The sequence below is a fragment of the Eucyclogobius newberryi genome, unplaced genomic scaffold (assembly GCF_026437365.1).
Source record: "Eucyclogobius newberryi isolate DKJ021-1_F unplaced genomic scaffold, fEucNew1.0.hap1 SCAF_6, whole genome shotgun sequence".
NCBI lineage: Eukaryota > Metazoa > Chordata > Actinopteri > Gobiiformes > Gobiidae > Eucyclogobius > Eucyclogobius newberryi.
In genome coordinates, this window is record NW_027316278.1 from 14,251,502 (window position 1) to 14,268,003 (window position 16,502).

The 16,502-nt window shown below is 39.7% G+C and overlaps 2 protein-coding genes across 2 annotated transcripts; one reads left to right on the plus strand and one right to left on the minus strand.

Annotated features, from left to right (window-relative positions):
- Window positions 1-397: 397 nt before the first annotated feature.
- On the plus strand, window positions 398-12,084 carry LOC140347126 (transmembrane protein 150A-like). The gene is made up of 8 exons (XM_072433462.1): window positions 398-526; window positions 3,972-4,242; window positions 5,684-5,731; window positions 6,040-6,126; window positions 6,833-6,900; window positions 8,623-8,750; window positions 10,274-10,451; window positions 11,190-12,084. Exons 2-8 carry the CDS (start codon window positions 4,178-4,180, stop codon window positions 11,486-11,488), a joined length of 873 nt encoding a protein of 290 aa, XP_072289563.1. The 5' UTR covers window positions 398-526; window positions 3,972-4,177; the 3' UTR covers window positions 11,489-12,084.
- Window positions 12,085-13,492: 1,408 nt separating this feature from the next.
- rnf181 (ring finger protein 181) lies at window positions 13,493-16,379 on the minus strand. The gene is made up of 6 exons (XM_072433623.1): window positions 16,325-16,379; window positions 15,818-15,921; window positions 15,607-15,740; window positions 15,254-15,369; window positions 14,560-14,634; window positions 13,493-14,204 (listed from the first exon to the last, which is right to left on the minus strand). Exons 2-6 carry the CDS (start codon window positions 15,901-15,903, stop codon window positions 14,145-14,147), a joined length of 471 nt encoding a protein of 156 aa, XP_072289724.1. The 5' UTR covers window positions 15,904-15,921; window positions 16,325-16,379; the 3' UTR covers window positions 13,493-14,144.
- Between the last annotated feature and the right edge of the window lie 123 nt (window positions 16,380-16,502).

Genomic DNA, 16,502 nt, shown 5'->3' on the forward strand with positions numbered 1-16,502 from the left:
GTGTGTGTGTGTGTGTGTGTGTGCGTGTGTGTGTGTGTGTGTGTGTGTGTGGGTGGTGAGGTGTGGTGTGGTGTGGTGTGGTGTGGTGTGTGTGTGTGTGTGTGTGTCATGTGCAATACTGTGACATTATGTCAATCATACCTGGTGCAATAGTTTCTGTCCATAGCTGTAAATAAGAATAAGTGTAATTTTTTTAAATATTAAGTATTGTACTTCTGTTCCTAATCTGTTTTTATGTACCTTGTCTATATTTCTGTACCTAATCTGTGTTGCAACATTATAAATATATATATATATATATATATATATATATATATATATATATATATGATATACAAATATATGTTATTTTTATCATATGGCCCAGGTTTTTACTCAACGTTTTCTTCCTTTACTCCATAAATATCTTATTGTGAAACTCCTAAGCGGATGTTATTTTGCGAGAAGCCCCATCTACAAAGAAATCGCCGCTGTTTTAAGGGAAACCAAGGTTGTTGAGCTGTAGGCTTGGAGTAGCAAGCTCCAGGTACGTATCATTTCATCTGTGGTCACTACGTGGATTGGGATTTGTTCTAGTTCTCTCCTTTTGCGCTGTATGATTCAGCGTCTCATGATTTGGTTTGCGCAAATGTTGATCCGGTCAAGTGTCAAGTGTCGACAGCTGGAGCAGCTCGCCGGCTAACTTAGTTAGCACCAAGCTAACCCAGATAACGGTCATCAACGGCTTCAATTTACTGTAGGCAGCTGCGTGAAGCGGTGGAAAATGTCAAATATCCACAGTTTATCGTTAAATATTTGTGTCTTTTAAATATTAGTGTGATGTCAACGCGGTAACATAAAACAAAGGTCTTTTGATTGAATGGCGTCAGGATAAATGTGGTCAGTTGTGCTTGTTTAAAAGTGACCAATAGAATATTGCTACAAAGATATTCGCTTTTTTGGTTATGAAACGTTTCCCTACTTGGTCCTTCTCAATGAAAATAAAACAAATCAATAGAACATATTTGAGGCTACGGGTCTAAAACTACTAAAGTACTGTCTGAACTACTGTCAGAACAAACTGGATTTATGAGCCTGGATTGCCTTTGTATTGCTCTGGTTGACCTACTAAACATCACCTGCCCTGTACATTTGTCTCTGCTGTGGAAAAACACATTCATCTTATTCAATTATTGTGAACTACCAACTTGAGTTGGTATAGCTAATGCTACACATTTGAGTATTGGGTTTGTTCAAGTGAAAATACTAAGAAATATTTTCTCTTTTGAATGGGAAAAAATCCTCTCAACGTTGCATATAACAAGACGTTTAAAGCTGAAACTAATCACCAAAGTTACTTATAGTTAATAGATTTATCTAATTATTTGTTTGCATTTGTCCTGGGGTCTTTGTCTTGTTTTTTTAACTGTGTGGATTACACACAGTTAAAAAAACAAGCAAACAAACAAACATGACATTACATAAAAATAAAAACACAATTAGAAAACTGCAGGTACAGTTAGTACACCTCCATATAATTGCATTGCCATGTTCAAATAAAATCTTAAATATTTGTTTGTTCGTTCAAGCCTTCATTCATAGCTCTGAACATGAGTTTGTTACTGTGACTGGAAGAATAAAATGTCCTTGAACTGCCTCTTTGTTAAAGCTAAGTTTATCATACAAAACCTTTGGTATCTTTGAGACAATGTTGTGCACAAATTGCAGTTTTTGTCCCTTTCAGAGGCACTGGATCACACCTTAAGGAAGGAGAACAACAGTTTTGAGGGAAATACGTTTTTTGGGGAAACAATTTGCACATCGCCTGGAGACTGTCAAATCTGTCCTTATAAGTGCAGCAGTGCGGTCAATGTGCTCCCACCACTTGAGTGTTTAATAACCGTTTAATATGCCAAATATTGTTACATTTGTAAATAAGGGCATTCCTCAAACAAATTAAATGAGGGCGTATTCATGTGAATAATGGTGCATGAATAGTTATTAATGCATCTAAACAAAGGCTTTATTTTGAGAAGCATCGTGATCTACTGTCTCTGATATTGGTGAGCTCAAATGTCCATTATCTGTGGCAGTTGAAGGTTTGTTTGTTGTGCGCTGCCAGTGCAGAAGGAGTAGTATTGGAGCAGATGGGGCAGTGACTCACTATTCTGGGAGTAGGGGGTCTCATAATGGCCACTCTGTCCCGTCAAGTCTGCTCTGAAAACTCTTAATCACTAAAACACTTGCCTTTGAAATGACATCCTGTTTATACACTGCACCTACAGCGGCCCCTGCACAATGGCAACCAGGAACAGACATTTGGCTCATTGATTTAAGTCTTACACTTTGTATCTTACTTACAAACCGGGCTGCAACAATCAATCACTATAATTGTAATTAGTTAACAATTAAAAATAATTGTTTGCGTTAGTTGGTTACTTAATTGATAAAAGCTAGACTAACCTTAGGGGCACGGCCACAAAAAATGAATTAACTTTATTTAATCTGTATTCCTTTTGGTTTATGGATCTAAACCATTGGATAACTAATACATAATATTTGACAATGTTGTGTACTCAAATCTTTGACATATTTGTCTCTGATATTTCTCACTGTATTGCCTCATGACTAGAGGACAGACTTGTAACCGTACACTCGGAGTGGCCTTCCTCACAGACCTGACCTTGACCAAGTCCTGGGTCTCTCTTCCTGAAGAAAAGCCTTGGGCTGTTTTAACAATGAACCTGATGTTCATTGTTTACTCGTTGTGAAGCCTTCTTGTCAAGGCTGTTTCCCTCATTTAATTGCAACACTTGTAAAATTAGTGTATTCTCTTTTTTTTTTTTTTTTTGATACTGATTGTATAATATGATCATGCAATATGTCAGTTATATGACAGTAACGTGATACATTCAGCGTTGGCTTGTTAATGTTCTACTGTGGTCTTGCTGTTTTAGCTTTTGATTGCAGTATTTAACATAGACCTTCCCCAATCGAGTTACAACCCTTAAAAATCATTGCTATGAAAGGATTTATATTTCGGATACCATTTTCCTTATTCCTCAGGATAATTACTATATTGACTGACGGTTCAATAAATAATAGCTGTGACAAAATCTTTTGTGGCCCAATATTTACTGTGTGTACATTTTCTTAAAGTGGGGACTTTTTGTGATTTTCATGTAGTACAAGGAGATCTGAGCTTTTAGAGTGCGGATTAAGTAACATCTATGACAAATTGCAGACTTTAACTGATGACTGATGTGTTTCATGCAAATTTTAATCAGTTGCAGCTCATGTTTTTCAAAGATTTTATCGATTTAGAAAAGCGGTTAGTGGGATTTTGTAACTTTAGAGTTCTTGAGCCAGTGGTTTCAATATTATAGATCTTGATCATTTGATAAAACAATATATCAAAAATGTAATAGCGTGACTGTTGCTTTGAAAATATGCACATTTTTTTTAAGCCGTAAACTTTCAAATAGTAATAAGTTGATAACCAATACATTTAAAGACATGTTTTAACACATTTCTGCTGGACTGTCATAATATCGTCTGGCTATCTTTATCGAGATACTTAAATATAAATAGAGATACATTTTTGTCAATATTGCCCATCCTTGATCGTACCTCATTTGTTATCGTTTATCGTGACTGTCCGACCTCATTTGTTATCGTTTATCGTGACTGTCCGACCTCAGAGTAAATAAGTCTTGAATGAAAACGGAACAGTTCAAGGAAGTGGATGAGGAAAATGTGGGTACTATTTAAAAAAAAAAAAAAAAAAAAAAAAAATCTAGTAAAAAAAGTGATCTGTGCACTTAAATTTGTGCCTGATTACACAAGTGACCGCACACGAGGGGCAGAAGGTACACTGTAAATTGCATTAAGCTTTTCTCATCAGTTTATAATAAATACCCTCCTTATTGCAGGTTTACAATTCCTTGGTCAGTTCTGGAGTTTGTAACTTTGTGCTCTGCTCTTTCTCTCAGTCTGATGCTGGAAGCAGGGCCCTGTGGAGCAGAAGAGCCTCTCATGCCTCCCCCCGTGTGTCCCCCTGTATGTCAGTGACCCCATCACACCCTCCACCTCTTCACCTCCTCCTCGACTGCCCCGTCGCTCGCCCGCCCGCTCCCTTCTCGTGTCGTGCCCCCCTCTCACCCCATGCTCCGGACACAGTCTGCGCACTGCCAGCCCAATGACTGCCTGGATCGTCCTGCCTGTCAGCCTGTCTGCCTTCTCCATCACAGGGATATGGATCGTGTAAGTCCCAAACCTATCAATGCCCTGTTTGCTGTGTGGCAGTTCACGTCCTGATTTAGTCCCGCATTTGAACTTTCTTACTTGGTCTTCATTTGATTCTGAATTTTTATCTTCCTTTCTTTTTGTATGTGTCATTTAAATATTTTAAAAGTGGGTTCATCCGTTTTGGGTATTTTAGCTCTTAATGTGGTCCTCCTTTAAAAATGAAAATAAAAAAGAATAATAAGAATTTGTTTATCATTGTTATATATCAAAATATTAAGTAATGCTTTATGTAAGTTAAAGGTGGTATGGACGATTTTTTTTCAGCAATTTATTTTTTTATCATATTTCCTCGTGGTGTGGATAAATCATTAGTCCTGCCACGCATCAATCATAAAACGCACCTATCGCTCACCTGCAGCCGCGTCAGGCTCGTCCCCACGTTTCCGCGTGTCTAAGCACATGGATCTATCATAATATAGTTCCCTCAGTGTACGGGGCAAAATGAAGACGGAGAAAGACAGTTCGAGCTGACGCAGAAGTGGACAGAAATCTACGGGAGACGAGAGATGCGATGCGCTCCGTTGCGCTAATAAACAAACGCACGTGTGTGTTGTATCAGTCCGCACGGGGGAGTGCGCATGCGCACTTCCGCCTGCGTTCTCAAATCGCCAAAAATCGTCCATACCGCCTTTAATAGCATTGATGGAAAATGTGTATAAATGGAGATAAATAGTAGGTGGAGCTATAAATAGTAGAACGTGTAGCTATTAATGACTTAATAGCAGCCTTTCAGATGTATATTGTTATAAGATAAGATATTCCTTTATTGTCCACAGATGGGGAAATTTCGTTGTTGCAACGCAGGTAGATACAGAGGAAAAGGACAGATAACTTATAGGAAGTTTAAAAAACTCTTAATAGAAGAACTCTTATAAACAAAAACTCACTAAGTGTGAAGTTGGAAAATAACCTGATTTAAATCTCACATTAACATTACTTCTCATTCCCAACAGCTTTAAGAAATCAAACCATGTGAGAGAAAATGTAAAGAGGGGATTTCACTGTTAAAGTTAAAACTCTTAATGGCGAACAACATTTATTTTTCCCAAGTAAACCTCAGTGACATCCACAAAAAGAAATGAGAATAAATTGCTGTAGTTATTAATTGTTCTAAATGATTATGTGGCTAAAATAAAATGTAACCCTAAGTCGTCATGGTGATCTCCCTGATGCTCCCGAAGTCCTAGTGAAAATGAGATGTTTCTTCTCATTGGGCCAGTCTTATACTGTCTGATGTATCAACTACACATGTTTTTAAATACCTGTTATGTAGCTAACAGAATATTGCATGATATATTGCTGCTCATTGACTGCAAAGCCTCGGTCTGAGTCACAATTCCATCTTTGACATTTGCCTTTTCCTGCTTTGACTTATGGAGTGTTTTTCTCGCCTCAGTTACGCCATGGCTGTGATGAATCACCATGTTTGTCCTGTGGAAAACTGGTGAGTCTGATATGCTTCTTTTGCAAAAGTCAGTTCAGAAACGGTGATGGTGCAGCAAACGGAGAAATGTATGATTTTTTTTTTAGATAATACTTCAAAATACTGAAAAATAATCATCTGCGAACAAAGCAGAGACCTGTTCAGGCTCTTGTCTTTACCACCAATAGTTAAGATTGTGTACACATCTCTTCAATAGTGTTTGTTTTTATCTTGTTCCTAATATATTCCAATTTATTTTCATACTCCTTGTTAAAAGCCTCATTCCCTTCTCTGCAAACGCTTGATTTGTAATGTGTAATGTTCCACAGGTCCTACAATGTAACTTGCATGGAGGAGTTGCCCCGCCCCGGCTTTCCCAAAACATGTTGCACCCTCCAGGACATACCCCTCATCAGGTTTGTCACAAATCTATGTATTCTTTGTACTCAGCAGTCTGTGTCTGTAAATGTCTCCCAAGCACAATATTTCACACTCTTAACTGCATTTGCATTTTCTGTATTTGCCTAATCGGCCACTCTGCCTCCAGCCACTGCCAAGTACAAAAGTGCTCTTGTCAAACGGTGTCATGTGAATTCATGTTTCTGTTTTTCCGTTTGTCCCGAACAAAGTCTATTTTTACAACTGTTATGACCCTGATTAGAAACTAGAGCTGTTGAAATGTGTAACTTGTGAAATGTGCCTCCATCTTTACTGAATTGTAATGACGCTGATGCTATGTAAAGAGTGGTCCTGTCAGTGCTGAGCTCGTCTGGAGAGCTCAGCAGGGTTGGGCCTGGATAGTGCTGCAGCAGTGGCTCTAATGCAGACGCCTCATGTTGCCAAGTATTATTGTGGTGTGTTGGTTGAAGTGGCCGATGGTGCAGATTTGCAGCCTCGCTTCTGTCAGTCTCCCCCAGGGCAGCCATGGCTACGAAAATGTAAGGCACCTTTGTCCGGCTCTGAGAGGAAAACGCACTTGTTCAGCCAAACGCAGCCAGAATCTTCTACTCTTTATCCAGCAAAGACATAAATGGAGACAGATGGTTAGCGATAGGATTGCATTAACATGACATAAAGTTCATCTTCTTCTTCTATGTTAATTCTGTCGACTCTGTCTTGCAGTAAATGTGGTTCGTTCCCCCCGGAGAGCTGCCTGTTCAGTCTGATCGGGAATGTGGGAGCCTTCATGGGTAAGACTCTGGGACAGGTTATGATCTAAACACCAACTCCCAATCTGACGCTCAAACAAAAGTCGAGCATATTTAATGTGTCCTAGTTGTACCGTGTTAATGTTCCTCATTTCATTAATTCATGTTCTACCACTTGCTCCCGTTAGGGGTCGCGGGTGACTGCAGCCTATCCCAGTGAATGTTCCTCATTTGTAGATGATAAACACAGGCGTAGCTTGGGTTGATAAAATCGTAATAGACATTGTAAATACAGAGTAATAGTTTGTCTGTCATTGGGAGGGAGCTTTTATTATTAGTAGCTGTTTAGAAATTGTAATTATTGTAATTAATCATTTGAAACATAAATGGCAATGTTTGTCAGAAATGTTACACTTATATTTTTTCCAAAAAGGGTCATCCTTTTTTACAAAAGCAAGTTACTTTTATTTATTTGTAGAGCACAATTCATACACAAGACGATTCAAAGTACTTCACACAACAGGAAAAATGCCACCAGTAGGAGGCCGGTCCATGTTTAGTCCTGACTCTGGCACCAGTAGGAGGCCGGTCCATGTTTAGTCCTGACTCTGGCACCAGCAGGAGGCCGGTCCATGTTTAGTCCTGACTCTGGCACCAGCAGGAGGCCGGTCCATGTTTAGTCCTGACTCTGGCACCAGCAGGAGGCCGGTCCATGTTTAGTCCTGACTCTGGCACCAGCAGGAGGCCGGTCCATGTTTAGTCCTGACTCTGGCACCAGCAGGAGGCCGGTCCATGTTTAGTCCTGACTCTGGCACCAGCAGGAGGCCGGTCCATGTTTAGTCCTGACTCTGGCACCAGCAGGAGTCTGAGATGGTTCATATGGCACTAACATGTCCGAGCTGCCCTTTGGTGCTAGAGCATGGAGACTTGTACACAACCAGAGCTGCTTTAAAGTCTATTTTCAAAAAGGCGGCGCTGTGTAGGCAGACAGTGTTCTGAGCGTTTTGTGTGTAACCGTAGCAGTGTCGTAAGATAAAACCCATGTGCGCCGTTATTAATTCCCTCCTGTGCCGGTCAACTTCAGGCTGAAACACAGGGGCCTGAAATAGCTCGGTCGCACTAATCAATAATGAATGCAGTTTTCCTTCCTCTTCCCCAGCCGTCCGCTCCGTGTCTCCTTGGCGGCCTCCCTCCATCACTCCTCCCGCTTTTATCACCTTCAGCTCTGCCCCGTTTTCTCCAGATGCCCCTGCTTTTCCTCTACCGCTTAATTACAACTGATGTTTACGCTCCGCCTTTTAACATTTCCAAGTGTATTTATCATGGCTGTTTCTTGTCCAGTTAGCATCGGACCTTTTGACTCTCCAGTTAAACGTCAACGCTGAAAGGTTCACTGCTGGAACTGCCTTTTTTAGAGTATTTTTAATCACAGGTTTGTAAATTCAAGGTTGTAACAAAATTATAAACAAGCTTTGGGAAAATCTCATCTGCCGCACGATTTGCCAAATGTGAAACGAGAATACACAAGGGCATTTGTGTCAGTGAACCTAACGCAGTGTATAATTAATTAATCCATTTAAAAAGACAAAATAAAGGATTTCTATTACTCTCAGAAGATGTTGAAAAGTCCCTTCAAATTCTTGCGCATTATACAAACACGGTAGAATTCGTCAGCTGCCCTGGAAACGTCTGAGCCAAATTAAATGATGAAAGTGCAGTGGTCGTAGCGCACGCCTCCACATTAAAAGCCTCTGTTTGTTTCAGTGGTGATGGTGTGCCTTCTGCGATACGCCCAGGTCATCGAGCACAGCCACAGATGTTGGGTCAACACCAGCGCCCTCGTGTCCGGCTGCACCAACGCCGTCGGCCTCGTCATGGTCGGCAACTTCCAGGTAAAACGCTCACTTGTGCTGTAATTTTGTCCTAATAAGTCGTTTGATTCTGGAGTTTTGTTACTTGCGTTTCCATTGACCGTCAAAATCTCTCCAATTCAGAAAAACAACGGTTTGCAGATATAGTTTCTGGGCTTGCTTTAGGTTGTTTTTCTGGATGTACGTAAATGGACTTATCCCCGTAGCAGGTTCCGAGTGCCCCTCCGCGTCTGCCCTCCCAGGTCCCGAGTTTTTTATTCTTAATACGCCGCCTCCGATATGAGCAGCTGTGGCTTCATGAAGGCTTTGTTTTAGTACAGAAATGGACTTTATCTTTTACAAATCCTCTAGAGTAAGCCTATTTTTAGACATAGGAACTTGAAACTGTTCAGAGGGACAAATGTACAACACCAAATGGCACCACTCGCAGCATTCATTCATAAAGTTGGTTCAATTCATTCACCAGCATTTGCCCTGTTCTACTCGCATGCTTCAAAGTGTTGTTGTGTGATAATAAAGCCACCTGTCACTCAGCGCTCTCTCCTGCTCTGTTCTTCCTGGCAGCGAGATGCATGCTGACACACACACACACACACGCACACGCACACTCAAGCTGTTGTGTGTAGCCGCTGTTCCTCTGTAGAGCAAACGCTGCCCTCAGTCTGACGGCTCTGTGCGTGAGCCGGAGCTCTGTCTGACAGGACGTGAGCCGGACTCTGGATCCAAGATGTTAAACCTAAAATCTGTCAGACGTTTGCAGCAGATCGATAAAGCGCAATGGAAACTCTGCAGCGGAAGAATTCAATGCACTCCTTAGTCCTTATCCTATCCATCCACATCTCTACTAAAGAGAACCTCAGTTTATACTTTGCAGTGAGTCACGCTGGGGGGAACTGCATGTATGACTATGGAGCTCAGTTACCATGGTGACACGACACACACATTAACAAACAGCCTGAAAAGTTTTTGATGAACTCAATACGAAATACAAAATTGATTTTAGCAAGGTGAGTGACTAACTGAATGTTTGTGACTTGTTCAACAGCACAAATCTGCTCACTTCTTGTCATTCAGGTCAGTTCTTTTAAAAACAAAATTGCCTTAAAAACAAAGTTCAAATTACAGGAACACACTGCAGATAATGTTCCAGATTTAGAGCCGATTTTCTTCTCCCCGACCTGAGTTTGGAGCCTTATTTACATCATGCAAAGATCGTGAAGCTGCTGCAGATGAGCTACTTCCTGTATCACCTTTCTGTGATTTCCTGAGCCACTTTTCAGGAATAATAAAATATACAATTCTCCTTATGTCTCCTCTTCTTTTTAAATGTGAGACAGAACATTTATAAATCATTTCTCAAAAAGCCTGTAACATGCCCGATCTTTACGGCTTCAGACAGCGCAGTGCCTCCGGTTAGCTTCACATCAATGACATCACCTGCAAGACATATTCAGCTGATGCTTTCTGTCAACACACAACACAACATAGTATATTTTTTGATATGATTGTGTGTTCTTCAGCCCTCTTGTGTTCCTGTTCTGTAGGTGGACCATGCCAAGTCGCTGCACTATGTCGGGGCGGGCGTGACATTCCCGGCCGGCCTGCTGTTTGTGTGTCTCCAGTGTGTCCTCACGTATCGAGTGGCTGTGACGGCGCTGGATTACTGGATGGCTCATTTCAGAGTGGCCCTGGCCCTCGGTGCCATGGTCTCCCTTGTTTTGAGTATCCTTTTCAAGCAGCTGAGGCGTGTGTCGGTCACACAGCTGTTGGAGCAGTGTGTTTTGTTCTCACTTCAGCAAATGAATAATTGGGTACACCTGAAAGTATTCTCAGCTCTTTATACCATAATGTGTGGATATATTTGACTTTCAGGATTGGTTATTCCCCAATATTGTCATATTTTCACCTAAATATTTATTACACATGATGCCTATATATTTCTTTTTTCGTACCCGGTTTAAAAAAAAAAAAAGAATAGAAAAAATGATGTTGAGGCAGTAATTTACTACTCTTACACTATTGGTACCTTCAGGATCAAAATCTGTCCTTACCTTTTCTTCAAACTGATCATTTAGTTTTCCGTTAACGGTTCAAACATCTAAATAAAAGCAGAACTAAGTAACTTTGGCGATAGAGCTCCCCCTGCAGCTTGCTTGTGAAAATACACTATCAGAGAACCGACCCAAAAGCATTTGTTTTGTGTTTTTTACCGGTAATTAAAATGTGTATTTCTTCTTTTAATTAAATAAGATCCTAATCACATTTAAAAACATTGAATATGCCAAATATATTAAGGGTTTCCCCGATAGTGAAAACAGCAGGAAGGGACTGTGGACACTTCAAACACCCTGAAAATACACATTTAACCATCACAGGGACTTACCAAGGCGTTAAATATGTTCCTTTGGTCTCATACACGTCCCAGAAACGTTCCTCTTCCTTAGCCCCGCCTTTTTTCAGGTGGCATGTTTTTCATCCACGAGAGCTTCGTCCTGCAGCACGCCGCCGCCATCTGCGAGTGGGTCTTTACTGTGGACATCCTGGTCTTCTACGGGACCTTCACCTACGAGTTCGGCACGGTCACCAGTGAGACCCTCATGGCCGGTCTCCCGCAGACCCACCACCACAGTCCCGGGGTCATGATGGGCCCCGGGTCCAGAGGGGCGCTGGGAGGGGCCACCAAAGGTCTCAAATCCCCCGGGGGCAGCAGCACCTCCACACATCTCAACTGCACCCCTGAGAGCGTGGCCATGTTGTAGCTTTGTGCTGCAGCTGGGAAGGTAATAACGTGTAGTGAATACTGTATATCTGGCGCCCTCTGCTGTTGGCCAACGGCATTCAGACTTGCAACTAAAGCTGAATGTTTGCAGCCAAAGTTCAAAGGATTTTTTTTATATTTCCGAAGCCGAACCGATGTTGTAGCTTTGTGTTGCAGCATGACAAACATTACAGTTATGTCTGACGCCCTCTGGTGTCGGCTCATGGCATTCAGTGTTGCCACAGCAGCTGAATGTGTGGATCTAAAGTTCTAAATCATGAATGATTTTTTTTTAAATGCCATGCTCCACTTTCGGCAAATCTTTACTAATGAGGGTGCAATTATGACATTCCTTGTATGACATTCGGCCCACCTCTTTTTTTGGCCTTTCGCTTCTTGCTGCACGGCACACTTTTATGAATGAAAGACTTGAGTTCAAGTTTTGAGTTTTTCTAGTGAGTAGATTTATTGAATGTGTGTAAGTCAATAGTTAGTACTTATTTTTGTCATAAATATGCTGTCGTCTTACAGCCTCAACTAATCAAGCAACACACTGGAAACATGTACAATCTTAAATAAGTTTAAAAAGTTATTGACATAAGCAGTATATTTATCTTGATTTGAATGTATTTTGACTTTCTTAAAATTTGCCAAAGTTCTCATTTCAAGTTAGAAAATAGGTTAAGTTTTTTTTTTTTTTATTACTTTGAGTTAAACAAGATATTTTATGCTGGTTCTATTGGCAATCAAAATATAAATACAACTTATTTCAAACACTTCTTATTTGAGATGATAAATGTTTCCAGTGCACATTTCACTTCATTTAATTTCTGCACATTTTAATGCCTGCTTTTGCCAATTATCATGTTTCAAATCTTCTACAAGCATCATCTTAATCATTTTACATTTAAGAGAAACTTGAAAACCACTAATCATGTCTGATGTAAAATCCAAGACCGTCCGCATTAAATCACTTTTCTTTTTTTTTTTTAACTCATAATGCTGTTCACTACTAATGCATGCTTCTCACATTCATACTACCTTGTCACACCTAGTGCAATAATCCGTCTGATCCGTGGCTTTAATTTCCATCGAAGAGGAGGATGTTGTCTTTTTTTACGTGTAAGTGACCTCCATGGATGACATTTGGATCTTGAGCATTTTGTTTGGAATATTCCAGGCTGGACCTTTGGAAGCCTTATTTTCTGAAACTAAAAAAAAGTCACATGATGGTTTGGACGTTTTTTGCCAACACAGTGGCACGATTCATACAGATCCATGAAGTGTGCGTTTAACATGATTTACTGCCATGAACCAAGTATAAAGATCATCCATCTCTTTGTGTGCTCCTCTGACTATTGTGATCTGATTTAGGCCAGTGTTTCTCAAACCGCTGCCGACTTCCTAACGATGGATTTTCCGAGGCTTAAATTGACAGATTGAAAACTGGATTGAGCTGAAGGGTTGTATGGAGCGAGGCAAGACGCAAAACAATCAAATGTAAAATGCCTGATGGACGTTGCCCAGCCAAGACCAGGTCCCAGGTGCTGCTCATGATAAACTGCATTATTTTTGCGAGACCAGAGCCGGTGCTTAAAGCAAAGGTTACTTTTAAAGCATTTATTATCATTGCCTTAAAATAATCGAAGAGATGAAATGATGAAACGAAAGTAAAAAGGCTTGAATCGATGAAAGCATGGACCTTTTTTATGTGAATGTTTTGAGAACCACTGGCATAAATAAGTTTAAATAACTGTGTTGCCAGCAATATTAACATGAATTCTGTTGCCTACCTCTTATTTACTGTCGAATTTCATCGAAAATTGTATTAAAAGGGGGCAGTATTATGGATTACAACGGAGGTGATGGGTTCAGTTATAGTTATCATCGAAATATTGCTTTTCTGTCGTTTCAAAACTTTTCTTGTACATTTGTTGCCAAAAACATCATGGTCTTTTGTGTTTCAGCCTTATCACACGTGTGGTGCTGGGAGAATGTTCTGACGTGTTTTCTTTTTTTAAACTTGAGTTGTTTTGTCTGATTTCGCACACTGTTGTCCAAACTTTACAATGGCAGCTTGGATGAACCAAGTTTCAGCAACAAGCCAAACACAGTCACGTTGTTATTTGTAACTTATTACAGACGCTTGACCTTTTCATGTCTTTTTAAATGAAAGTCACATCAACTGTACGTGAACCACTGAATAATGGAGCAGTGGAAAATATCCCACAACCATCCGGATAATTCATTTTCTTTTCTACACTGTGTAAATATGTATGCTTTGTCTCATTTAGGTATTTTGATTTGACAGAGATTTATATTCAAATAAATGAAATAAAAACTATAAATTATTAGCAGACATTAATGTGGGCTCTTATTTGCTGCATACACGCAAAACAAGCATTACTAAAATAAATAGACAGTTTTTATTTGCACATGGTAGGGTTAAAATATTTTTTGGTCCAGAAGACATGTTCAGTCTGTAATAAAACACAATTTAATTTATATAAAGTAGGAATTTTAAATATCTTTCTGCATTAAAACAACCACTTACAACATACAGGGTTTATGACAGTAGTTACAGAATGTGTTCCCTAATTTGTATCAAAAGTCTTAATTTAAAAAAGGTCCAGGTGGTTTGTATTTCCTCTGTCGGGTCAAGTGTACATGGCCCCGTGAAGGTCCTCCAGTCTGTGCTCCCTCTGTCGTCTCCTCTCCTGGAAAAAAGCAGATGCTAATTATCGTATTAGAACTAAAGGATTTGTGGACAACCGAAAGAAGAAACCATGGAGTGACTGGTCCGTTTAATCTTCCTTTTCACTTCTAAATATGTTGTTTACTCGTATTTCTCTTTAAACATTGTAGGTTTTGCAATTGAGTTTACCATTATCATATCGATTTCGCACCCTCTTAGTGTCGATTATAGATGCACGTAGATTCTTCTTAATTAATCAACCAATCATTTCTTTAGACAACTTTGAAATGCATATTCAACAATGGATCAGTGCTCAATATTAAAGTCTTAATAAGACTTAAGGTCTAAATATGTACAGTATTGAATGTACTTCTCACCTTGTCTTTTTTGAACTCCTCGTAGTCGGGATCGTCAGTTGGTAATTCATGACGACAAAGTGGACAGGAGTTGGTCTGAAGTAAAGTGTTAAGTGTGAGTAATAGCATATTTCACAATCGAATAGTTAATTTATGAAGAATGTAATGTCGTTTTATTCAACAATTAAAACAAAAAAGGACATGATTTTACTAAACATTGGAGTCACCTCTCAATGTTTTATAAAATGTAAGTACTGAAATCACAATCTAAAGTGTTAAAAAAGACCTATGGCAAATTTAGAAGCCAAATTAAATATTGAATTCAGTCTATAGATTAAATACATCCAAATGTAAAGTACTTTTTGATGCAACTGTTTTTATTCAGAAATTTTGATTTCATGAGCTGTTCACAAACGTATTAGACAATGGAAATAATAAAAACGAATATTAATTTCACTTGTTTTTTGGTCATTGGAGTAATCATGTGAAATTAACTTTCTTATCTGCGATTTTTTGACAGAAGTTCACATTTTACACAGAAGCAAAAACATTTGAGAGAAGACTACAATCATGCACTTCCAAACATGAAGCTTGGCAGTCTTTTTTTACATAACTAGTTGTTTGCAAAGAAAATAGTTAAATAGGTTCATGCCATTAGCTAATTGTGACCCGCTACAGTCGTGTGTAGTATCCTGTGTAACGGGCAAATCGGTACCTTTTTCAACCAGGGGAGTATGCAGCCCGAGTGGAAGAGGTGTTTGCAGGGCATTTCTCGAACCGTCTCCTCTTCCTCAAACTCCAGCAAACAAACGGGACACTTTAGTCCTTTATCTGTGGGACAAAGAGGAACATTCATTATTCAGAATCTTGGTTTGCATCGACAGCAGCAAGTTTCCAAATGTACAGCTCGAAAGCGGTTCTGAAATAATATTTACATGGTTTGTCCCTTGTTTACTATCAGTGTTATATTGAACAATGTAGAGCTAAAGAAAGGAAAACAAAGGAAAGGCTAATGGACAAGCGTGGGCAGCTGGCTTTCTGAATTAACTATGGTTTAGTTTAAAGCACCTGCTTGTTCTGGGGAAATAACGACCACAGGCAGAGTCTGGACAGCAGCTTTTGCAGCAGGAGGAGGAAGTCTCTGGTCCCAGTCAATTAAGTCAAACTCAGAGTCAAACAAATCAATCCCCTGCATCAAGGATCTGAAAAGTGAAAGATAATTGGTGGTTATAGCTAATGTATTAATAGTTCTTCACGTTATTACAGTAGATATAGCTACCTGGCCAGTTCAAGTAAAGCATTTTGACGATACTGTTCCCCTGGATTGGTGGGTTCACAGTTATGCTCATCAAAATAAGATGCCATTATGTTGGTTCAGTCGGGCTTTGAACACAAATGACACAATATTAATTATGTAGTTTTTATATTGCACATCGACACAGTTGCCAACTATAATTAATACAACGCAAGAGGTACTGTCAACACGATAAATAAAAAGTATTTTGAGAAAAGTAGGTACTATGACAAAACACGTGTATTTTGACCACGCGTTTACACTTTTATAAAAAACAGTAAGACAGAAAAAAAGACAGAAATCCACAGTTTTGTTCGAACAAAGAACATGAAAACAATGAAAGTTCACTGTGGTCTATAACTGTCTTTTTCAGTCTGGTCGTACGTCGTTCTAAGATTACTTTTCGGGCACACAAACTTCATCGTGTGTGAGAATGTAAAAGCGACCGATGTTTTACAATATATTGAACTGTGACAGAGAAAATAGTCTTACCATTCACTGCTGCTCGTCAGATATCATTAAACACTCTTGTCATAGTTCCGGGTATCGCGTCAGGAGCTTTGGCCAATCAGAACGGTCGCTTTCATCCGGGCATCTTCACTTTGTCGCCACTTACTGTTGAGAGTCGGGATCACGGATACGATTTAAAGACGTATTGCTTCGTTTTTTC

Excerpts from the sequence above, each read along its gene's own strand:
- LOC140347126 (XM_072433462.1), top strand. The coding sequence starts at position 4,178 with ATGACTGCCTGGATCGTCCTGCCTGTCAGCCTGTCTGCCTTCTCCATC. Across the intron at positions 6,127-6,832 it reads CAGGACATACCCCTCATCAG|TAAATGTGGTTCGTTCCCCC; the intron begins GTTTGTCACAAA and ends TCTGTCTTGCAG. Across the intron at positions 8,751-10,273 it reads TCATGGTCGGCAACTTCCAG|GTGGACCATGCCAAGTCGCT; the intron begins GTAAAACGCTCA and ends CCTGTTCTGTAG.
- rnf181 (XM_072433623.1), bottom strand. The coding sequence starts at position 15,903 with ATGGCATCTTATTTTGATGAGCATAACTGTGAACCCACCAATCCAGGG. Across the intron at positions 15,370-15,606 it reads TATTTCCCCAGAACAAGCAG|ATAAAGGACTAAAGTGTCCC; the intron begins GTGCTTTAAACT and ends TTTGTCCCACAG. Across the intron at positions 14,205-14,559 it reads AGGAGTTCAAAAAAGACAAG|GAGAGGAGACGACAGAGGGA; the intron begins GTGAGAAGTACA and ends GCTTTTTTCCAG.